The following is a 26,005-nucleotide window of genomic DNA, read 5'->3' as shown; positions in this document are numbered from 1 at the left end:
ATCTAAAGACTGAGGAATTATCAGGAGCTAGAAACTGTCATAGATGTTTCCCAAAACACTTAGACAGTGTAAGAAGTATCTGCCAGGATCACATTTCACATCATTCCTCTCTAAGGAATAGCTTTTTTTGCAGTAGACTTTTCCAACAATACCATAGTGCTTAATATGAGTATTAAACAAGAACTGAATGCTCCATGCAATTCAACTGCTATAAGAACTTCGGGGAACTGAGTGCAGAAACACTCATGTACAGACAAAAACAATGCCTTTTTCCTCAACACTCAGCTAGACAAGGTTATTGGAAAAACAGGGAACACAAAAAGGAAGAACTAACCCAGAAATAAAAATGCCAGCTATTGAATCTCCAATAATCATCCCTGCAAAATGAAAACACTTATATGTAGACACTCCTCTCTTCCATACACACCTTTTCAATGACAGGCAAAGAATCAATGGATTTCTGTGTTCTACAGGCACAGTTAAATATTGCATAGGCTAAGAGAAAGATCTAAAAGCAATCCTTCGCAATTAGGTTGAAGTCATGCTTTGCCAGTACCTTAAGCTAAGGCAATGCTCTTGCAAAAATCCACCTTCAGAAAATATAATTAACTTATGTTTCTTGCTATAACATAAATATATTTCCTCTTCATGACCTAAAGGCCACCTCCTAAAAGTTCATACACACAGCAAAATGTCCATTTTGTAACCTAGCTGTTCTTCCTCATTCCTCTCTCCTCCTCCTTCAGATCTTCAGTCATGTCCAAAGATGAGCTCTGTGCAAGAACTCAAGCTTCAGTAAACAGAAAAGCATATCACACAAACCAAAGAGAAGGTAGATGCAGGAGCAGATCTGTCCAGACAATGGAGACAGAAAAAAAGAGCTCACATTCAGAGGGAGGGGCCCCAGGGAAAGATGCAGATGATTTGATAATGGCTTACACAAACCTGTGGGGTATAAAAGCAGTAGTGAGGAGGAGGAAGAAGAAAAAATAGCCTAGCGTATCATTTAGTCCTGCACTAGTTTCTACACAACTCTTACACCATAAGCTTGACCTAAGCCTTTCGTCCTACAGCCAGCCCAGCCAATGACAAGCAACAACTGAGTTATCTCACACAGGCATCACAAGAACTGGTCTGATAATTCTATTCTATGGAACACCTTAAAGTTCGAGCAGCTCATCCAGAGTCTGTGCAAAAAAGCCAGGAATAAACTTATGGAATTGTCATTGCCAGCTGCTTGTCTAATTGCAAGACATTCGTCTTTCAATAGCACTACCCTTGTAAAAAAAAAAAAAAAGAAAATTAAAATGAAAATCTATGCAGTAAAACCTCCCCACAAATATCTTATTTTGTGTACTTGTCCTTTCGTTGTCCACACCTGACAACTATGGGGTACTACTCTCCTTTTTCCAAGTTTCTCTTTCTATACAAACAGAGAACATTCTAAAGTTTAGTTCCTACATTTTTATTACAGGACAAAAGAAAGAAGATAGCCCGTCAGACATTTCTATCAAAGGGATTACCTTTTCCACAGTCTGTCTCATCTCAGACATGATAAAAAAACCTCTGCAAAAGCCTAAAGGGACAGAAATTATATATATGTATATATATATATATATATATATATATATATTTATATATATATATATATATATATATTTATATATATATATATATTTTTTTTTTTTTTTAACTCTTGTTTTCTAACACACAATGCCAGCTACATTGCAACAATAGTTAGACCCCAAAGTACAGAAATGGGCCACATATAAATGAGGACTGCAAAAGAAGCAAAAAAAGCCTGTTCCCCACATTGGGCAGAATGAGAAATGCAGCTGGATCTCAAAACAGAAGGAAACCCCATCTGTGGAAATAATTCCAGGAGGTCTCTACCTTCAACCTTTTCAAATGCTGAGTCATGCATTTAGCAAAACAGTGTTTTCTGAGAAATGAAGACAGATTTAATCAGGACAAGTCAAAGAAATCCTTTGTGGTCTTTTATGATGAAGTGCTGAAACAAACAGTGCAACTTGGGTATTTATCAGCAGTCCTGGTTATTGAGGACAGGAAGTCCTGGAGACTGGTTTCAGTGGGCGTGGTGCTCAGTATTTACATTTCTATTATACCTTCCTTGTCATATTGCAATAAAAGTTAAAAAGCAATATTCAATCAAGTCTATTTGGTACTTTTTTCATACCCAACCCTTGTTTGGAAAGTAATCAATCTGAAATGCAATATTTTTTTTAAAACAAAAAATATTTAAATCCTTAATGTATGGTTTTCCAGGCAGTTATCTGAACTCTTCTGCAGTCTAGTTGAAGAAAAGACCAAAGTCCCTCAACAGACTGTTCTGCAAATGCTGCCTTCAAACACTTCAGAAACATATACTGAGGATTATTAAGGCGTGGGATCCATCAAGAAATGACAACCAAGCTTTTGGCTGGTAGCAAATGCAAGAGAGCTGGGGTGGAGGGGGGAAGCTTGGCTTCTCAAAGCACACTGCCTGATTCAGAAATAACTCTATCAGAACAGGAAATCAGATCTGGACATACTAAAATATTGAGTGATATTCACATGTATCAAGGCACTACCCAGTGAAGCCAGCAGACATCAGCAAGAACAAATCTTAAAGAAAATTTCAGTTCTTTTCAATTTTAATGCTTCCCTAAAAGTGTTACAATTGGAATTAGAACACTTAAATTGCACTACATTTGCTGATATGTCAGAAAGTAGAAAAAAATCTGCATCAATTTCATCAATCTTTTAAGTTTTTAAATTATGCAGAATGCCAATGTATTAGGCATGAACTACATCATGTCAAACAACACAGCAAGCAACAGTACTGTAATGTAAAACAAAAGGCAGATCAGACAGTAAAGGCTGTGAAATTATTAAGGGACAGGAACATACAGCACAGAAGGAGAAAGAGAGAGCTGGGATTGCTTAGCTTTGAGAAGAATAAACCTTGGGGGGCTTCTTATTAATGTCTGATTGGCAGAATTTTTGAGGTATAAATACCCAATAGGGGAAGTAAAGTTGATAGAGCCACTCTGTTCTCAGCAGTGGCCAGTGACAGGACAAAAGGAAACGGGCACAAATTAAAAACCCATTTCTACAAAAAAAAAGCACCAAAACCAATAAACCATCAAAAACCACAAAAAAAAAAAAAACCAACAAAAAAAAAAACAACAAACCAGGGAAAAAAAAAACCCAAAAAAAAAAACCCCACAAAAAAGCACTCAAACACAATTTGAAGTAACCTCTCTTACAGTAAGGATGACTGAACGCTATTACATGTTGTCCAGAAAGGTTAATATTAAATATTAAAAACCGGACACAGTCCTGAGCAACCAGTTCTACTAGCTGACCCTGCTTTGAGTAGGGGCATCAGACTAAATCTCCAGGAGTGTCTGCCTGGCCTCAGCCCATCTGGCCTGAGAAGACAACTCCTACAGGTTCACAGATCTGCTGGCAGTGCAGTGGAAAAATTAAAATGATCAGATACACGTGCTACTCAAAAGTAAAAGGATAATTTCTTCTCCCAGCTCTGTTACTTCTGGATATTTTTTGATCTTCAAACCAAGGCAAGCTGGAAATCATTGCATCCACTGTTAAGAAAAGACTGCATTACAAACCTCTCACTTCCCGCTGCTGGTGCTCTTTGCTTTTGAGTATGGGGTGGGAGATCCACAGCCAGGGGTGATGCTTGCGAAGCTGAGGAAGGATGTAATGTGTTACAAATCCCACTGTCCACGCTAAAGCAAACAGGACAATGCTGAGAAATGGCTGGGCCAAAGCAGAAAAAACAAGGAAACACAGTTATAATTTGCATACAACATTTTTATATATATATAAACATATTTTAACAGTTTCTATAATTGTATTTTTGTTTTTATTCCTACATTCGAATTCTTGACTCTAGGTGAATATGGATTTTGACATATGTGTTTTGCACACACAATTAACCAGCTTTTTCCTCCATGATTGGAGGAAAAAAGGCAAAATATCAGGCTTATTCATTCTGTCCTCTGGGCTCCATATTGTAAGAGCTGAGGAAGTGTAAGGAAAGAGATGTCAAATAAGTAATACTGAAATTAATATAAAAATCCAGAAACTAATTGCTTTGCAGATATAATAGTGTTATCATGACCAGTAAACACATCTTCACTAACTTCTCTTTCCACAGTGTCTATTCTTTCCAGTGAAAGCATCGTGTGGTTTTGCATAAGAGACATAACACCTTAGGGAGAAAAAAAAAAAGAGAGATACGTACCCTTAATGACAGAAACACAGTACTGGCACTGACAGCAAATGACAGAACAGCAGCCGCTGTGCAGACAATGAGATCTGATTTCAATATTTCTTTCTGTGAAAATAATTATTTTATACAAAGTTAGTAAGGCAGCACTATTTTAACCAAAGCAAATGACTCTGTTCTCAACTACTTACACACCACATTGCGATAAGGTTAATTGGCACTCCCTAATACAAAAGTATTTTCTCCACTCTGCTTTTGGGAACTATTTGGGAAATTATTTCTCCACACTCCAGGTTTGTTGAAGTAATCACATTTAAATTCTTCATGCCTAATTTTGAATTATATTTTTAAATAACATAGTTATAATATTGGAGAAATGAAAGCAATACATTTCAATACTGAATCTGATTTTGCTTGAAGAATATAACTCTTTTCCACTATGATTTTCTTATTTTTGGGAATCAAGATTCTGGTTCCATTTCCTGTTTTCAAGAACTAATATTTCTTATTCCCTTTCTCTTGCATTACTGAAAAAAGTCATGCTTTTCCATAATGTATTCTAAGACACAACATTAATACATTTATTATGTTCTAAAGTGACATGTCCCATTCTCTAATTTGCTTTACTGGAAGTAAAATTGCAGAGAGATTTTGTGGATTTTAGACAAGACTTTTTTCCAGTATCATTGAATGATAAGGAAAGGACATATCTGCCTTTATGTAAAGATCTGTAACTATGGTAGGAGTAACTTTGTTTCTAAAGACTGGAAATTCCACTGTTTTTACAGCATATTTTTTTGTGATTAAAATGTCACTCTCAGTAAACAAATAAACAAGATAGCTTGTGATCTGTGTGGCCTTCTGAATTGTACTTCAGAGGTCATACAAATGCTTTTGTGAGTAAATGAAAATCCTTTCTTAGATTTATGAGAAGGGCATTTAGGTTCAGCACTCAATACTGCTGCTAAGTTACCAAAAGAGAAACTATTTGTAGCTCTTGGTTTAGAGCCTAACTTATGCTTTAATTCAAAGATACCTAGAAACAACACATGAAAAGCAACACTTCTGTTAGAACCAGAGGTTCATCTGACTTCCTGGTGGTGCAATCTAGGTAGGTTTAATGAATCTCATCAGAGAAAAAGAAAAAAAAACTAAAATAATGATGGTACAGCAAAGCTACGAATAAAGGAGATAAAAAGAAAGCAAGCAGAACAAGTGAAGAACAGAAGGGTTGCGAATTACTGGGGAAGCTGGTAGCAGCCTCTATATTTAGGATGCCTATCACTCCCTGTTATGAAAGATGCTTCTCAGTAAAAGGTCACCAGCATCAGCACTTCCACTTACTGCAGCAGCCCTTTGAAATGCAGCAGGACTAAAAAGCCTTTAGGCTCTGAAAGTACTTTTGCTTTGTCCCAGGAAAGCCCAATACAGCTTAGCTGAAATCTCAAGCAACCACCATGGCCTTTGCCCTTCCCAGTTGCTCAGGAGTATGTACATATCTCCAAAAGAGCAGTGCTCCCTCTGCTCTGAGAGCCATCCTTCCCTGGACAGTCCTATACTCAGGATGGGCTACATGTGGTGGGAAGGTGTGGGAGCAGAGTTAGATCTTGGTAACTCTTCCCAACCATCTTGTCAAAGCACAGCCCTGCCAGCTTTGCTCCTTGGCTGTTGCATTCAACAGAAGAACCACAACGTGAGGGAGCTCACAGGAAAAGCCTTCTCTTCCCTGACTAAACCTTTGCTCCCTACCTGTCCCCACACGTCATCTCTATTCAGTTCTCTCACAACTTTCTCTCAGTAGCAAGTGGCAGAAGTGAAAAAACAGTCTAATAAAAATGAATAGCGGAATTATTTCCAATCCATGCAATGGAAATGACTTTTTTAACGTTTCCAGTTATTTTTAAAGATGTTGCACATACAAAAAATCTATTTAAAACAGCAGTATCTGAGAAAATAAAGCAGTGTCAAATTTATATGGCACTATTTCAGCTCTTTTGTGAATACACAGCATGAAAAGTCTTGATCAAGTATCATTTTCTGCACAGCTGAATTCAACTACTCAGTAATCTAAAACAAGCTTCTAAGAACAACAAACATGCTCCAATCACATTCACAAGCTCTTCTATACAACTCAAAAGGGTTACTATTAAAATGACTGATTTCTTTCACAATCAGATGACTGAAGAAGCTGACACTTTAAAAACCATGGAAAATATTAAGAACTTAGCTGTAAAATCAGCAGAGGAGATAATTATGCCCATTTCAGGGAGAGGTGGCATCCTAACTTTCCATTCTGGGCCAGATCACCAAAGAGAATCTTTTCAAACATTACATTCAGAAAGGAACATATTACACAAATTATATTGCACAGGACTTGCATTTCCCATCTTTCATTTTGCAATTGTCCTTTTTACAATGCTCTCATCACTTTTGACAATCCTATAAAAAAAGGCCTGTGTTCTAAAGGAAATTGTTATTATTCACATATTTAACCCCAAATTTGAAAACTGCTTTCCATTTCTGGCAATATTGAATGTGTTTAAAGTATCATATATGTCCATGCTTGTCTTTCTGCCCTTGCATTGAACTGTTTCAAAATGTAAATACATTGCTCAGCTGCTGACATGCACAATGGTCCCCACAGGAGTTCCCTCTTGATGTGGCCAACACTTTCAAGCTTCTCACAAAATTCAGGGTTTCTTCCTTCTGAAACAAAGCTGTGCAGTGGTCGCTTCTGTTCCGTATCACTGAACAGGGTTCAGGGTCCCCCAGGAAATGGCAGTGATGTCTCTGGCTGAGAGGGACTCACAGCTACTCTCCAGGAGAAAACCTTGGGCATCTACCTGCTGGGGGTGGATCTGTGGCTTCTGGCCTTCTTGTGGAAGGCAGCTAGCTTCTGAAAAGCATGTGCCTACGTTGGACCCAACTGTCTAAAGCAAGATTTTGGATGTCATTCCCAAGGCCAGGAACTTATGAGTTGAATCTGAATAGCTCTATAGCATGATGCTTGAGCCCTTCACTGCAATTGATCCAAAATGTAAAAATGAAGTTCTATTCACAGTTCAAATCTCTCCAGTGAGAGATAGTCACTCTTTCTAGTTATAGTTATAGTTTGGGCTGAAAGCCATTCTACACTCTCCATCTTACACTCAAGGGAAAAAAAAAAAAGAAACCCCAAACCCCCAAACCAGCATTGCTACCTTTGACGCCTTAGGGATTTCACAAGCAGAATATATTAGAGTGGCACTTTCTTTTGTTTTAATTGTTATCACAGAATCATAGAATTGTTTACATGGAAAAATACGTTAAAAATCATCAAGTCCAACCATTATTTTCAGTTAGATTTTTGGAGCTTTGTAAAAATCCTTTAATTAGCTATCTAAATATTTGTACTAAAGACCAGGAAGGAACCTTGAGTTTGAATGTAACACATTATCACCCTCAGGCCACTGCTTAATCTAGTAATCAGCCATGTGGATGCCTACAGAAATTAATTATAATGGTAGGAAGCTCCATTCTCAAAGCTGAATGGTCAATTATCAATCACAGCTGCTTCATAATTCAGGCTTCCAAACTGGCAATTCTTACACAGCTATCCAAGGAAAGGAAAAGGGTAAAAGTCATGGAACTAAACATTAGTGATGCTGTATTTATTACTCCTAACATCAATGCAAAGCCATCCAGAAAACAACACATTAATTTACAATACTAACCTTATTTGCTTGAGAAGGTGATTTGGTTCTGATTAAAATGGGTCTTATTTAAATGGTGTTATGTAGACCACATGTGACCAAGGCAAGGCTGGCTTGTGCTGCATCCTGCCATCTCTTGCCACTGACAGCAGTTAGGAATACTCTCCTCACAGAGGAGCACTTCAAGAAAAAATGAGCTACCATCATGAAATCTCTTCTGAATAATGAGATATTGTTTCACCCAGCTTCTGAACCATTTGAAGATCCCCTTACAAAACTTACAGAAATTATTTTAAATTGGCTTTGAAGAGTCAGCTGAGTCCTACATCCTAAACATGACTGGTATTGCTGAAGCAAGTCAGCAGGGACTGTGACTTCATTGTGCTCCTTGAACTCGATGCACCATGCATTTTCGCCTGCCTCAATTCTTCCCTACTTTTCCTATTAGCACTGCATTGGTGAGATAGCAGTGAGAGTCTCCCTGGTGTTTAACTGAGACAGAGGTACCAGGCAACACAGGGGTTAGACAAAGAGCCCACATTAATAAGAAACTACCTTCTCTTTCTTCAGCTGATTTCTTCAAAATGAGCACTGCTAATTGACATCATAAGCAAACACTTTTGCTTACAATTTTTATACAAATTAAAGGAAGCCCAGACAGAAGGAAAAAAAAAATGAAAGCAAAGAACTAGCAAGCTCCAGCAACACTGAAGGAAAGCAGCCTCTGCCTAATAGCAGCAGCATGGAGTATCAAATGTACAAAGCAGAAAAGTGCCAATTCCCAAATCCAGGTATTTCCTGGAGAGCAAAGGTGCCAGGAAGCCCACTTAATTAATCCTAGAATTGTGACAAAATGTGCCAGGAATGAAACATAGTGAAGAGAAGAACTGGAGTCCTATGTCTGGCAAATCCCAGCGCAGTTATCCCTACAACTCTGCATCCACTCCATTGGCTCAAGGGCCCAAGTGCAGCTGTGCAGTGTCAGTGTAAAACAGCAGATCCCTGTCCATGTCACTGATATAAAAATTGTTAGAGAGTCTGCAGAATTACTTCATTTTGAAAATAGAGCCAGGATCTTAGATGCAGATTTTTCCATTATTTTTGGATTTTATTTTCAATATATTAAAGCCTTGCTCAAGGTTTCCCTCTGCACTGCAAGATGAAACCAGTTAAGTGGATAGCTGCAGTAACTGCTTCAGTCCCCAGGCTGGGCTCCATCTGCAGAACAGATGAAATCAGACTCTGTACTCCTCCAAGAAAGGCACTATCAGCAAAGGACAGAACTACAGGACCATGAGAAGCTTTCCATTACATCTGCCATACAGTCCCCATGTACAAGAACAGAATATCAATGAACCGTGGCAATACAAACAACACAGAATACAGAAAAATTCTAACAAAAATACTTTTATGTTTTTACTCTGATTCTAGATGCATATTCACATTCCAGTATCAACTGTTGCAAACAGTTTAGTTTGCAAGAAACTGTAGCTCAATACAAGCAACAAGAAATAGACATATCACTTAATCTTATACAGGCTCTATTAGAGGAAGCAGTTTAAAATAATATTATACATGGTAAAAATGACAATCTAAGCAGGAGCTTAGAAAAGTAGAAAACATTGGTAGTGTGGGATCAATGCATATGCTGAATGTAGGCTGTATAATGTCTTATAAAATGCCTAAGAAATGATTCAAGATGTACATGAGAGATGCATCCCTTTGAAGGGACATCTGGAGGCCAGTAGGAACTATGGATTCCCAGGCCATGTCTAAGGGTCAAAAAAGGCAGTGTATTTTCTAGAGACTTTGTGAATGCTCCTGGATTTCAGAGAGCACTTAGAAGTTTAGGAATAGCTGCCTAGGTTGCAAATACTTGGATGCAGGCACTGGGGATGTGGTCAGGAGGAAGAGCTGTCTGACAGCCAGGAAGCAGGACACTTCACATGATTAATAAATGCCAAACACCCCTTAGCATTTCTGGAAACTTGATGATCTTCTCACATGAATGCCTTATAAGATCAACCTCCCCTGGGTAACAGAAAACATTTTTTTTTAATATAAAAAGACACAAAAAGGAAGATGGGTCACTTCACAATGTTTATGCTGAAGCGAGAAATAAGCTGACACCAACTTAGAGCTTCCTGCCAGACAGTAGTAAATAAACAGCCTGCCAAGCAGAGAAGAGCTGATGAGATGGCAATGCTTGGCACCAGGCATGCACCTCCCTCTTCCATACTATCCCAGTTTCATGTGCTTCTTCCACCTCTAGGTGCCAAGTCTGACAGTGTGCTCAACTTGGCTCGGCTGGGATGGAGGGCACACAGTCAAGAGTATTTCCTGGCACAAAAAGGCATTCCTGAAAAACAGGTAGCCCCTAGCCATAAAAAAATAAATAATAAGGGATGTTTCAAACACATGTAATTCTGTGGACTGAATCCTGCTCCTCTCCAGGGGAGACAGAGAGTTTGGCAGGACTCTCACCTTCTTAAATGCCTGTTGAACAATCCAGCCTACCTTGGACACACCAGCTTGCTAGGCTGCAACTCTGTGTACAAAACCTGCATTAGTTCTCTGTGTACTAGGATGAGAGATGCTCCACTCTCCAGGCTCTAAGACTACATTTCCCAAGGACTATATTAAAGAATCAATGCATCGGAGCCCTTCAAAGGAGCCCTTCAGAGAGAAAAATGGCATGTATCCCCTTCTCACTGCTGGCCTTATAGTAAAGATCATCTATCTGTGCTTACAGTAATTTACATTAATAAACAACAACATTTACAAGGCTCCTCAGTAGGCAAAATGGATGAGATTGCCAGAGCTTTGAACAGAAAGTAATGAAAGAAAAAAACCTTACCACTGATTCTCTCATTTTTTCTGGGAGTGGATCTTCTGATGAATCTTCAAATCGTTGGCGTAGATAGTGAGGGACATATTTACACTGAATAAGGGACCTGTTTAAAAAAAAAATCCTAGTTAGGATACTTCTGAACTTGTGCAACAGATAGGAATATTTCTGAAGGATAGAGGAGGAAGAACATCCTCCAATTTCCTTCTTAATGTATACATACGAATTCTTTGTACAGCTGGAGATTGACACAAACCAGCTCTACCTGTGATCAGGGCAGAAAGTCCTCATCAGAATCCTTATTCTGAATCTGGATCAGAATCCTCACAAGTTTCAGTAGCCCAATCAATGTGACTTAGTCATTTAGAGGAACAAGGAGAGAGGGTACAGGTGCATTTATGATTCTAAATTCTGTTTCAGCTAAGCTGAAACCCATTTGAAAGCTCTTTAGACCCATGGTAAAATGGTCAAGGAAGCCAATTCTGTACAAACTCTATATTAATTATGTCTTCAAAATTTATGTGCTACCTCCTCATCCATCTTGAATTTTATGCCACAGGCCATACCTTCAACACTTTTTCCAATCTCCCTAACTTAGTTAAAAATTCAGTGCTGTTTAGAGAAAAAAATCTTAAATCTCTTTTTAAGGATTATGCATTTTTACAATTGCACAATATACATTTGATGTCACTGTACGTGTATTCTTAATTTTTAGATTTTTAACAACCATTCCAGTTGCTGAATATTTCATTGCAAATGTTACAAAATTGTTAGCTAGATTTAAAAGTTAAAACGCATTTAATAGCTTAAGGTTACTCCTTAAAACAAATGTTTCAAGAAACAAAAGTTTCTGTAAAGAGGTTCATGAACTGCTGTGTCCTTTCTGGGAAGTGGAAGGAAAGGATACATTTAAATTACCTCAAAATTGAAAGAACTCACAATTACATGTTGATCTGCAAATAAACTTCAAGGCTAAGAACTCTCTCTAATACAGCACATAGCTTCGCTTTCTTCCATACATAAGTTCCATACTCTAATGGCCAATAAACTACACACCATCCACACAAAGCTTGATCCAGATCTACCTGACATCCATGTCACACACAGCAGGCTGTGGGTAAAGTTAATGGCAAGACATGCAAGCAGTTCTTGCTGCTTTGCCACACCAGAACCCAGCAATGTATAAATGTCAGATTCCTTAAAACTTTTGGATGGTGAAGAAAGAATTTCTCAACTCTTCAGTAAGATTTACTGGGATGACAATTTTCAGCTAATGCTCTATATCCTTTTTTTCCCCCATCACTGTTGTTCTGCTTTTTCCAAGTTTATCTACTAAAACAGAATCCTGAATGGCCTAAAAAGCTCTCCACTTCCCCCACTCTCTTCTGCATTGCAGAATTGTGCTTAATGAGCCTTGAGCCTCACCTCATGAATCAAAGGAGACAACACACCTCATGAATCAAAGGAGAGAACCTGTGGGTTTCCTCACAGGCCTTCTGCACTCTTCTAGGATAAAACTGAGCTGTCTGTGAAGCAGAATTTCAAATGGCATGGTGATACTGGCTGCACAAAACCCATCTGCTTGCTTAGCCCCATAGCCATACATGTAATTACCCAGCTGCTTGCTGATCCCCACAGCCCCTGTAACAGCCATTTATCACAGTTTCCTCACTGGGAAATTCACATTTGCCCCTGAGCTACAGATCTATTGAGTCTCTCTCTCACACATCACCTCAACATGTGGATCACAACGTCGGGACTTCTCCCCTTAATCTCCCTTGTTTGCAATGTCAGCTCTCAGCATACACTTCCTCTCCTCAGTTACCTCTAGCAGACTGTGTCAGAGAACAAAAGGAAGGATGGAACCTCAAACTGAGAGGTAATAATCCTCAGCAAGAGCTGGAATTCAGCCATCTTCCCAGCACATTAAATGCCCATTCTCCTGGCCCCAGTGCTACCCAATGCACATTCTGAAACTCTAGTTGCCTGAATCCCCGTCAACGAAATCACTGTCCTCCAACCTGGCAAGTACACAACCTCCCAGAGGGGAAAATCTCCTTCAGAGATTTCAGATAGTGCTGCTTAAAGAGCACCAGCTCTGCTGGTGATCTGACTGCAGCACTTCATTCATATACAGGACTGATACCAACCATGCAGACATGGTGAGGAATTTCACCTCACCACACGACTTTCAGGAAGCAATCCCTGTGGTTCTGAAACCCAGACATCACTCTAGCTGTGTGCTGTACAGAGTAATCAGCAAATAACATTTACAGGCAACTTACATCAGCACAGATGGATCGCTGCTTTGTCTGCTGAGGTGATAAGAAAGTGCAACTAGCAGACCACAAAAAGCAGAGAACAGCGCTGGAATGTGCTGTGCATCCCAGGGTTCCTGAGAGGATGACAGGAAGCAAAGTTAGGAATGCAAAACTTAAAAAGCCAAAGTAAGTAGGTTAAGCCATACATCATACATGCAATGTTAAATACACAACATCTAAATTTGTACACCATCTACCACAGACTGAAAATCCTTTTTCATATCAAAATTTATTGCTGTGAAAAAAACCTGCAATTAAAGGTATGTTTTGTGGTCATATTATGCAACTCCCCTATAATCAACAATTAGCTAGGAAACTACATGAAAGGTAGGTTTTCTTTCCTCTTCAATGAAATGTTAGAGGAAAACTCTCATTAAAATGAGATACGAGTGAAATCAACTGCAGTGTATTTATCTACACACGAAATTGATGTGCTGCTACTTGACCTGTAGCCAGATTGCAAGTAACAAATGACAATATCATGTAGATCAAGCAGTGGGATTTCTTTTAGACCCTTGTTCTGCTGCCTTGTACATTACACCCAGGCCCTGCCTGCATGCTAACACAGCAGAGAGGGAGAGCGCTAACCAGCCTGAGTGACATCCCTGAACAGGGAAACAAGAGACATAACTGACACGAGAAACTCTCTCTGGGTGACTCTAACAGCTAAAACTGGCTAGAGAGAATAAGAGAAAGAATATAAAGCTTAAGGAACACTTATCAAGATTAGCTTTATCTGTGACATCCTCGGGTACAAATTAGGGATCCTAAGACATGCTTGTGTGTCCTATTTGTGAGGAGCACAAATTTCACCTGTGAGAGACAAAGAAACTTGGAACAAATCCATAGCCATTTCACTTACTAACTGTGCTCCTTGCCTCCACATAACTTCTACCTGATCAACCAAATGTTAAATCACCAGATCCTGGCACTAAAGCACTCTCTGGACAGGTTTTGAGAAGCAATGCTTGTGGTATCTGTGAAACATCAGGCTAGTGCAAATAAAATTTCTTCTACACAGTTACCTCTTGCTTTAAAAACTCAACATTTAGCACAGCACCAATATTTTCAGAAGATAAACAAGGTTTATTAGCCTTATTTTGGTCAGTTATATGCATATATCTTAGCATGTTAGGAAACACTCCATTTCTTCCAGGCGCAATGAATACTGAAGACAAACTAATTTCCTTTTAAGTGTCAAACATCTAACCCATTGCAGCATGAAATTTTGCAGTTTAACTCTGAAATTCTCATTATCCTAAGAGTATTACAAAAAAAGTGTAATTTTAATTCCAAGAATCATCTTCCCCTCATCATACTACTGAACATCACAAAGATAAAAGAAGAGTCTGGTTCTATCAAACAATCCCACCCAAAACAGTAATTATAAACAAAAGAGAGATTCACATGCTATTACTGAAAGAATCCAGCACCATTTATTTGACAATTTAAACTTTACCATACAATCCTACTCTTTTATTTCATTGTTCCCAGTTTTGGGGCCAAATATATTTTTGATTAGCTTTTCCCATACTTAGCCTCCTGTTATATTCAATTCATATTCTTCAAAACACTGAAGAAAATTAACTGAAGCCAAAATGTTTTGAAAATGGCTGAATCACAGCCTATCCAAACATCCTTTGCATTTCTAGGGCAATACAACTGTGTACAGATCCTCCCAGCAGCTTCTAGAACATCACTGACCCTTTGCCCCACAACTTCTTTTGAAAACAAAATACTATCAAGAGTCAGGCAATATTCCTGATATTGAAATTTATTAGTAGCTAGTTTGAAAAATCATTCAATCCTCTTTCTACTATAAAGATGTACACAGCTGAATCCTCACATTAATGTCTCAGGAACTCTATTTCCATATTTTCTGCATATTACACATAGCTTCTGTGCGGCCTGTGTTCCAGGTCCAAACTGTAATTTTCCCTTCAAAACTCAGACATCAGGGAGCCAGGCAAGCAGGTAGAACAGGCACATATTTGCTATGTGCTTAGAGAACAAGATTTTCCAGAAAAATGTTACACAATGTTGTAGAAAAGATGAAAATGAAAAAGGTGTCATTTCTCCAATATCAGTGTGATGTACCCTCTTCCATTTTGTCCTTTTCCTCCCCCACTAATGATGCCTGGTAGCTTTAAATTAAAAAAGAAAAAATAAAAATAAAAAAAACAATATAGTTGATAATTGAACAATGATTCTTTTCTTTGAGCAAACAGGAATGACAGGTGTGACTATTGGAAGGTGGTATTATCTGTCATACTAGACAGGGACTTTCACTTCCCAGTGTACCTCATTGGGTTGAGGTGACAAGTAGTGCTTTCACAGACGGTTTTGGCTTCGATGCAGACACTCACGTAGTCATTTTTAAAACAAGTGAAACAGACTTACAGGGTTAAGGATGAAAGCCATGAGGTACAACAAACTCAGTGGTGGGAGTGGGGGTGTTCCATTCCAACCACAGAATTACCTAATCCCAAAACAATCCACCAAAGGGGGAGATAAAGGGGTCTTTGAACTTATGAGTCTTTTACCACTGCCAGAGGTGGGAAGGCAAATTTATATTTAATAACATAGTGTAAGTAGTTTTCTGTCCTACATTATTTATCCTTTTTACTTCTTTCTTCTCCTAAAAATCCCGCATGTAACACATTTACCTTTCAAAGATATGCTCAAATAAATCATATGTTCTACTCCAGAGACAAAAAGTGCTCTGAACAGAGAACCAAGTATGCTAGAAATTCTTGTTACTTTTTCTGGGTTTTTTATTTCAGAGTATTCCTCTCAACTCAACAGTGACTTTGCAAATTGCTGCAGTGACAGCATCATTGAAGGTAAAGGTGTTGGCATAGTGGCTGGGTTTTTAAATAAGGAGACAAACTCCAGCTGGCCTTCACACACCTGGTTTTCTACTCTCATTATTTCATCGCTGTTTACAGAGTTAGAGAACACCTTGGGTTGGAATGGACCTTTAAAAGTCATGTAGTCCCTCATGCAATTTAATCAAACTTTTTTGGGTCTTTCTCCTTACCTCCACACTGCTGATTCATCATGGATCTGTGCCATTGCTCACATACCAAGCAAGAGACAGGAAAGGCTGACAGTCAACCACTCCACACGTGTGATGGTGAAGATGGAAATAAATACTACCATCCTATTTCTGAACATCTAAAACACTGACTGTCTGAAAGAGACTGTAAAAGGGAACCTCCTTATCCCCCAAAATATGAAAAATTAATAAGAACTTGTTCTTTACAAGTGTGCTGGTTTTGCACGTTTGATGAGGAGGGAAGAATCCGCCCATGGAAATGACTTTTCTGAGAGGAGATGCTTAGAGCTTCCTCTGTGTCTAACAAAAACCAATCAGTGACTGGTTTTGAGCACTGACAACCTGTTAAACCACTGAGAAAGCTGAGCACGTCTCTGTGAACACAATTTAAAACGAACAAAGCCCAGGAATCTCTCTCTCCCTTCTGGCCTCAGAACAGGTGACATGCAGGCCCGGCTGCTGCAGCGCCGGCCAGGCCGGGTTCCCCCACAGCGTGGCCAGCACTGAAATGCCCCACTACTAAATTTCAACAAAAACCACCACACAGGGGGAGGGGGAGCCATCGACCTGAGAATGCTGTTGCTGTGCTCTAGCCTTGCTACTAAGATTCTAGCTTCTCCCCCAGCACGGCCACCAAAAAATCCTCCTCCATGAACAGCTCCGGCCGTGACCCGGCAGGGATCACTTGAGCATCTGCAGGCCTCAGGCAAATATTTACTCTTTCAGTGCAAAATGAGACTTGTAAAGCTTCAACCCTCTCTCGAGTGAGACGAAAAGGTAGAGTGGAGACACATAAAGACACCAAAGTGATGCTGCACAGATCAAATACAAATTGCAGGAAAGATATCCACCAGATAATCTTCCCATTATCCATGGAAAACAAAGCATTACTTTCCCAGATGATCTCCAAAAATGTGACAAGTAATAAGTTACCAGAATACAGGTATCACTGCCCACTCTATGTAACATTGGCCCTCTTTCTCTGCACTTGATGCTATCTTGGACTGTATTTTCACTGCTGAAATTTAAACTCCATAAAGATTGGACTGATACAAGGGCGTCCATGTGTGTCTATACATACCATGTTACACAACAGGATGCCAGTCTATGACTGGAATGCCTTGGCTAAAAAGCAAGATGAGCAGCAGCTTCCAGCAGGAGGCATGGACACTCATGTTTCACATAATGGTGAGTTTAACCTAAAGAAATAGTGCAGATTTCTACATTCTTGTACAGTGACATACAGTGAGAGCAACCCTGGGCCATGTTGGATTCTACAGGCATAATTTCTTATTTTTTCTGAGAATAATAATAAGTAGTTAAGACCACAACTATTGAAGTTATGTCTACAGTGCAAGACTTGACTATGGCTGTAAACTTGACCTACTGAAAGGCATGGTATCTAGGAATACTCTCCAAAATTAACACCCCCTAACAGCTCTTGCTTGAACCTCAGGGGTCTCTAAATTGGAAAAATATTGCCTCCAAAACCTCCAAAAGGACTGAGAGTATTCTACGTAGCAGAAATAAAGCTGTCCAATAATATTATACTTCTATTTTTGGTCACTTAAACATCCAGGAATTCTGTCTATAAACATGATCCCATTCATTACTGTCTAGAAATTTATATGGGCAGTCACAGCAGATTGAGGGAAACGTATGCTTGCAACTCTTCCCCACCATAAAACTCTAAGACAAATATTTCAAAATTATTAGTACACAGATGAAGACTGGATCACTGAAGATGGGAAGCAAGAAGTATTATTATTCTGATTAATGAGTTTCAAACTCATTAAACAAAACAAATTACATCAATGTGAGCTGAGAACAGTTTAAAATCCACACAGGATTTTTAGTAACTGTCCACTGAAGCAAAAAATAAGCCACCAGAAAGTACTTTCTTCAGGTATGACTTAACAGAAACTATGTAACTTACATTTCAAAAAATATACATTTACACAGAGCTGGAAAAAGCTGGTGTGTCACATATGAATACATTCACATCAGTTTAATTTTTCTGATCCAAAAATCTGATTTTTTTTTCCAGGCTGATTAAGATAAACTGCAAGTTCCTACTGAAAAAAACAAAAAAAAAATTATCTGGATGACAAGTAATTAACTGCTTCTGGATACATTTCAAATCCAAACCAACTGATATGAACAGAAGGCAGAAGACAAGGACTAATCGATTCCAGAAACATTCAGGGATGTGCTCTTCTGCCCCACGGCAAAACCCTGGAACACTGGAACGCTAAAAATTGATACCAGGATGGCTAAATTCCAGACCAAATATTTGTAGAAAAAGTAAGAGGGAATACCTGGCTTTTTTCAAAAGCATCTCTTAAATATTTGGGCACAGAGCACAAAACAGATGGAGCAGGAGACAAAAATCAGTACATCATTAAATTCTAGTCAAGTGAAAAAGATGGCACAGAAATTCCCATGTCTCCAATCTGATGGATGTAATATCTGAAAAATAAAAACACCTCCTCCTGGAAAAAGAGAAAACCCTTTCATATATCAAACCTAAGATGCCAATTTCTGTTCAAGATTACAGGATTGAAGACGAGATAAAAAATAAAGCCAGGCTGAAGTGAACTCAGGTAATGTTAAACTAAGCTCAGAGTACTCACTACTTTCAAAAAAGGTAGTGAGACAAAAAATTGCTGCTATTGGATGTAAGAATCCAAGGAACGAACAAAAAAGATGATGCTTAGGATTTAGAGCTTTGTATTAAGCAAAAGTAAATGAAAGTTCATAGAGGACCTGGAAAGAACTGGAATAAGGAGTGATGATATCATTAAACAGAGGTCTGGGATATGAAGAAATTTCAAAGCAAGCATGAGAAACTCAGGTATTTGCACTTCAGAATCTAAGACGTACCTATATACTCACCTGAAATCAGGTTTACAGTATTGTTGTATGCAAGGATGGATAAGCAGCTAATGTCCTATCACTCATGATACAAACGTGTCATGGGGTAAGAGGTGCTCTACAGCACCTCAAAGCTGTAACCAAGTCACTTTTGCATCACTGGGATAGCACATGTGAAAACTATTCATGTGACTTCACATCATCACCACAGGGAACAATGCACCAGCCAGGGCAGATAGACTTCTAAACCTGTTCCACTCACAATATGCTGCTTTTACTGACAGCAGTGATAAGTAGTGTCCTGCCCATCAGTCTTCAAGGCCTCAAACGCACAGATAGAGACCAGCTATTCTGTGCTTACAGTTTTTATGGGAAAATTATCCGTGTAATTTCAGATGCAATACTCTGTACTTCCTACTGTGATCAATTTTGGGTTTCTTTTTTATGTGACAGCTTTACAGAAAATGAAAGCTGATCATCCCAGCAGTAGCACCATGAGAGGGGGTCCTGACAGGCTGCAGGTCCACAGCTCCTCCACACCAATATCAAGCAAGGGCAAAGCTGCTCAGGAGCACTATGAGGACAGGAGCCATTGCCTGGCCACAGCACCTGGGACCCATCTGCTACCCAGTCACCTCTGAACAACTCATTCCTTTTTCTCCTCCAAGTGTCCAAGTCACACAGCACACACACAGATATCATCATCTTGCAAAGAGTTTGTGCCTGCCCTGGTGACAGTCTGCCCCTTATTTTAGTTGTGTGAAAGTGCACATTTGGCCACATAAGAAACACCTCAAGTCTGCCAGGTGAGCAGTGTGCAGCCATCCCCAAACATGTCATGTGCTTCTGATCGAGGCCTGTGATGGGACATGTCAGCAGCCTGACACCTGACCCAACCCACACCCTCAGTGTTCACACAGGACTACAGATCTGCCCATCCTTTTTTAGGAGCTATGTGCATTTTAGCCATGAGAGAGAAATATTTCTGGTCATGTGGTGGCAAAGACACTGCAAGGTCACTCAGAAAGAGTGACAGGACCAGATGAACTTGTCAGACATGCCAAACCTCGTCTGCAGGATGAGCTCTCAACTGAGAATACTGTATAATAATTTTCCTCAGGCAACTTACCTGAATGAAAATCCATGAGACTTACTAATTTAAACTGTTAAGTTAAACTTACTTACATCTAAGTTAAATGATACGTCTATACCACAGCTGCTTTTTCATAAAGGCTCTCAGTTGGTCTTGTACAACATAATTCAACAGCAAAACAGCACAACCAAACATTCAACACACAAACATTCCACACAGCAAAACATTCAACAGCAAAAGGCACAGGACCTCAGCAAAGGCCTGCTAGTCTCACTTTTCAGAGCTTATATTCACATGGTGAAAGTTACCTTGAGCATTTACACTGTTCTGTGGACGTACTCCAAAACAATTCCTGCTTCCTAATTCTCTAAAACTGAATTTCTAGAGCAAACAATTAATCACTGTGAATTTGCTATTCTAAATGAATATCAAAATCTGAGCATAACTAAATCAAACTATTTATGTATATATATATTGTATGTACGTATCGTATGAATATATTGTATGTATATATAGCTTATGCTCTAAAAAAGAACAAGAAAAACTCACTTAAGAACACAGATTTATTACAAAATAAAAATTTGTTTTACTTTAATAAAAAGGAAAATAATATGGTAAATTAATTATTCTTCCAATTAACTTCTTCAGGAGTAATATAGTGCCTTTTCAAATAATTAATGTACACAGAGAAAGCAGGTTAGACTATTTCACCCTGCAAGATTATAACTAGAAAACAAAAACCACTTAAGGAAGGAGAGAATCAACTCTGATACCTCTGGAATGTTCTTCAGGCTGGGCACTTGATGTGAGCAATTGCTCACCAGCAAAAAGCACAAAATCACTTAAGAGATCCATTCTTCTCTGCAATTTATTTCAGGAAATAGAACTCTGGTAGTTACACCTGCTGAGCTATATGATGTTCTGCCAATAAATAGAGTTGACATTTGAGGATGCTACATTTCAGCCAAAAAAATATTCTTTGCAACCCAGAAGTCCTCTGCCAAATGGAATCTATCACATTTCCCTGAAAAATTATGCTGTTTTTTTGTTTTTTGTGGGTTTTTTTGGGGTTTTTTTACCTCCATAAATATTGAAAATTTTGCTCTGTTGGTTTTGGCAAAAAAACTGACCAAAAGTGAACAGAATAAAATATGAATAAAAAATAAATTACAGCTATAAAGTGCAAGTATGGAAGAGATGTTCCTTCTAGCTTAAAGAAGACCATGTTACCACTGTTGTACAAACACCACAGTGAAACAGACTACAGCATTTGCTCAGTTTTGCGTTAAACTCTACAATTTCTAGTGCACCAAAAATTAAAATCTTCACTTGGTTAAGATCACAAATTGCTGCTCACTCCTTATCAAAACAGTTCACGTTACTTACAGGGGTATTAGACCACCTCCCACAGTGAGACCTACTCAGGATCAAATTAAGCCCATTCCTACAATTCCTCCATGAACCAAATAATCATTCTCTTGCAACATTACAGAAATCAGTTCAAAATAAAAATCTTTGGACCTGACTGAAGAACAAGGAGACTTAACACTTATTTCATAACTTCTAGAAGAAAAAAATTTATGAAATTTTAGGCACCCTGATAGACTGAGATTATGAGCTGAAGCAAGAGGAATCATCTTTACATGCTTTAAATTAACCTTCTCAGAAGTGCCTTTACAAGAATAATGCCATTAAAATTCAAATTAACTCTAACTTCTGTGTGAACAGAAATTCTGAACTTAATATTAGTAATTTACAACAGATATCTTGTAAATCTTTCACAGCACTCAACTTCAAGGTAGCATTAAAAGCATATTTCTAAGCAGTTTGAAGCCTAATCCACAAGGAGATTGCTTATCTACAAAGCCACCTGCATGCTGCAATTTAAAGTATTATGCTGAGAAAAGAGTATGTAGATTATTGTAAGTGGTTTTTTTTCCTACTGTTTACAAATATCTTTGAAGTATCCATAACACAACTTCCCTATCCTCAACTACTGAATCACCCTCCCCTAATCTTAGGAAGAAAAAAAAGAAAAAAGAAAAAATCCATCTCCAGGTATTTTCCTGATTATCAGTAGTTTAACTCCTGCCTTCCATGTAGCTCTTTTCATTCTTATCATTGTTTCTCATCCCAGTTATCTATTTTCTCCTTCTGTTCTTCTTTAAGGAGAGCCTCCTTCTCCAGCCCAGCAGCCAGTTTCCAAATTGTTAATATAACCAGAAAATGGTAGTAGGAACACTGGCTCCTTTTGCAGGAAACTGCACAAGCAGCACTTCAACTTTGCAGCATCACACCTGGGACAGGTCTAACCAATACAACTGATAAACTGGATGAGCCAGGTGACAGGGGATTCCCTGGGAGATCACCACATGTTCAAAGACATTTAATTTCAAGTGTCTTAACACAGCAACTGAGTTGCTGTAATTTATTTTGTAAGGACTCAAGCCACCAAATGTGTTTAACAGATTTTACCTTGCTATTGGGAGTGGTTAAGAACACAGCCAGCTATGATCATCTGCAAGTAACTATTAAGGCATTATAATTGTCCTTCTTTGACTTAAGGCTCCTATTCAAAATTTCAAGTGAAAAATTGTTGAAAGTCACCATAGAAATGCTGATGCCCTAAAAAAATTCCCTTAAATGAACACCTGACTGCTACTCTCATCTGTGTAAATCACCAGCCTGGGTGCTGACATGATACATCCTTGGCAGTTGCAGAATCTCATATGTGTGCTGTGCATGTGCCACCACAAAACTTCCTCTGACATGTGCCCACAAGATGTCAAGGGCAGCTTGTCAACCACAGCACATCCTGCTGCACCCCTGCATGGACACTGACAGCAGCTGAATGAAATGAAACACTGCCAAAAGGCTGTCCCTTATAGGGCAAATTTTCTTACAAGTCTAACATGAAATTCTGGTCTTGTGTTCACTGGGAATTTTACAGCTGACCCAAAGGCAGACAAAATTCAATTACCACTTTTTTTAACATCCCATGCAGAAGACATAGGCACTACACACTACAATAAAAAAAAAAGAATCATTTAAAAAAAAGCTTTAGATGGAATTTTGCCCAGAACTGGGCATCGCTGGTAAGGGAACAAATTCTGTGCCATCATAGAGAGCTGTGGCACACCTGCATCCTGGGCACCATACACAACTGACTTTCCACATCTGAAGTTACCAGCAGAGCAGGAGAAAGCACAGAGCAGGGTGACTAACTGAGACACCTCTGAGAAAGCAGCTGCTTCAGAGGGAGACACGAGAAAGGCTGGGACTCTTCAGTTTAAAAAGATGGCTGAGGGGGATATAACTGATGCCTGCAAAACTGTAAAGGCAGCAGATGAAAAAATGCAGACCAGGTTTTCCACAAATCCTACAATGCTAGGAATCAGGAAGACCTGGTGAAATTAGAAGATCAGCTTAAAACCAATGAAGGACAGCATTGTTTTGCACAGAGCACAGTGAATATCTAGAATTTCTTGGCACAAATCTGTGAAGTCAGAGAGGACCAGCACATTCAGGAAGGGACTTGACAAATTCATAGACAAGTCCACAGACACCAGATCATATAAGCATACTCTCCAACATCCCTAGTGTAACAGTTGTGGGATTTTAAGGAAAAAAGTGGAAAACCCAGTCATCTGGCTTGCATTAAATTCCTAAATTTCATTTCCCAGTGGATGCAGACACATTACTTACTTAGATGGTCCACTGGTCTGCTCAACAATTAGGCTCTTAGGCATATTCTTATGAAGGAACAACAAAAACATTACTAGGAATTATGAGCAAATTCGGCCTGGCTATGCAGGTCAACAGAGACTGCAGCTTTTTAAGTCAAGGCTGCTATTTATGTTTGTAGAGAAAATTCAGTGGATCATTTCAGACTGATACATGTAAGAGGCAAATAATCACAGGTAATAGATACATACTTACTTCATAATTTCTGCTACAGTTTTGGTCTATTTCAGTGTAACTAACATGCAGAAACTTGAAGCGCAGCTTGCAAAGCTTATCTTGATAAGCAACGACAATGTAGGACCAAACAATGCTAGTCTCCCTAGATTACATCAATTTCCAGCTTGAAATTTTGAATTGTTCCAGTGTTGTTTTTCTGGCTTACCTTCACTGCACTGAAGCAGAAGGCATATAGGACAATCAGAACAACAAAGCTTCGGGAAATGCTGTACAGTGCAGATACGAACCCAGCAGCAGCTGAAACAGAGACATGTGGTAAGTGGGAAGAAAAAGGAACTTTGTTTTTCTGACCCAAACTAAAATGACAGAGTAGATGCATCTCAATCCTCCCTGCTACTTAAGTTATAATGAAATAACCAAAAAAACCCACTACCAACAAAAAAAATCTGAATTCCTCACCCCTGAAGGGCCTTCTTTAAGCTCTGACTGAAATAACACCACAAAAAATTATCACAGATCAAATATCTTGTCAATATGCCTTTCTGTGAAAAAATGCAATTTTTTTCAAGATGCTAACAGAAAAAGAAAGTTAAATATTTTTTTTTTAATAAATATAGTAAAGATTCACACCACACATGCCAGGAAAGAGCTCTTGGATATCAACCATAATGTGCAAACTATAGTTTTGAAAACTTGTATACAATTTTCAAAAGCAAAAAGAAATTTAATCAAGTGGGTCTTACAAGTATTTACCCCACTGTTAAGTGAATAGCATTAGCAGTTTGAGCTTTAACATGCACTGTGCTATGTAACATGCAATAATATATATTAGTTTTAGATTATAAACCCAGAAAGGGATAGCTCAGATTACAGATGGCTACTTACCAGAACCACCAAAAAGCAACATATCTATTTGCTCCAAAAGATAAATGCAGAAGGTATTGATTTGAGGGAAAAGTCCAAGAAGAGAAATTGCAGGAAAGCAATATAAAAACACTAAGGAAAAAAAAAATGTAGTATTTTAGAGCACAGTCACACATCCAATGTATGGAAAATAAAGAAATATGCATGACAGCAGAATAAGAAATCATTGCAATAAATCCTGAAGATTATTCAAGTGAGCATACCTTAACCTTAGCAGCAATGATTACACTTTCCTCCTCATGTATTCAAAATCAATAATGCTATTTTACACATAAGAAACTAAAGCTCAGAGTTAACCTTAAGATTGATTTTGGATATAAAGAGTAGCAGAAAAAAATAGCACTACATAGCCTCCTTACTGCTTCTCAAATACTTTCAAGGTTATATCCTTTCAAAGTAGAGAAATTTTAATTTACAGACTTTGGAACTTCTTTCTTGAATATGAGATAGTTCAAGAAGAGCTGTAACAATTCAATATAAACAAAAAAAAAATTTTAATGGCTAAGGTCTGAAATATCTTGGCTATCACAATATCCTGCCTCTCCCAGCAATCAAGAGCAGACACTTATAGCAGACGCTAAAAATGGGAAAAACTTACAGTGAAGCTTCCCCAGAATATTCTGCCACCTTCCAGAAGAATATACTTTACCTTCACAGTAGTGAAAGAACATTAAAAACAGAACAGAAACTCAGCAATAAAACCTAGTCTTACAGCTTTACATACTCTCTTTCTGAATAGAAATGCTAATTTTAATGGCTGCCTCACAGATAAGGAAAAGGAGGAATCGTAATTCAGGTAATCATTCTGCTAGTCTTATGTTCTGTTCACTTCCAGCAGCCCTCCTCCCCATTAATTCACTCTCAGCTCCACCATAGAAAATGCTAAGCAAGGCTGTCTAGCAAAGCATGTAAACACACACTTGACCCAAGTGTAAATGGTCAAGGATACACACACATATTTAATCATATTAATATTCTTACTGCTTCACTGTACTAGTGCCATAATGTTCTGCATG

At 38.6% G+C, this 26,005-nt stretch overlaps 1 protein-coding gene across 1 annotated transcript in view; it reads right to left on the bottom strand.

The window, feature by feature from the left end:
* The window catches only part of PCNX2 (pecanex 2), a 160,961-nt gene that overhangs the window by 86,774 nt on the left and 48,182 nt on the right, over positions 1-26,005 (bottom strand). Inside the window, exons 14-19 of the mRNA XM_056487140.1 lie at positions 24,951-25,061; positions 24,271-24,362; positions 13,084-13,193; positions 10,808-10,904; positions 4,274-4,366; positions 3,636-3,786 (exon numbers count right to left, since the gene is read on the bottom strand). Coding sequence (XP_056343115.1) covers positions 3,636-3,786; positions 4,274-4,366; positions 10,808-10,904; positions 13,084-13,193; positions 24,271-24,362; positions 24,951-25,061 — 654 coding nt within the window. The remainder of the gene's footprint in view (positions 1-3,635; positions 3,787-4,273; positions 4,367-10,807; positions 10,905-13,083; positions 13,194-24,270; positions 24,363-24,950; positions 25,062-26,005) is intronic.

This window comes from Oenanthe melanoleuca, chromosome 3, assembly GCF_029582105.1.
Source record: "Oenanthe melanoleuca isolate GR-GAL-2019-014 chromosome 3, OMel1.0, whole genome shotgun sequence".
Taxonomy (NCBI): domain Eukaryota; kingdom Metazoa; phylum Chordata; class Aves; order Passeriformes; family Muscicapidae; genus Oenanthe; species Oenanthe melanoleuca.
This window is presented reverse-complemented; position numbering and strand designations above follow the sequence as displayed.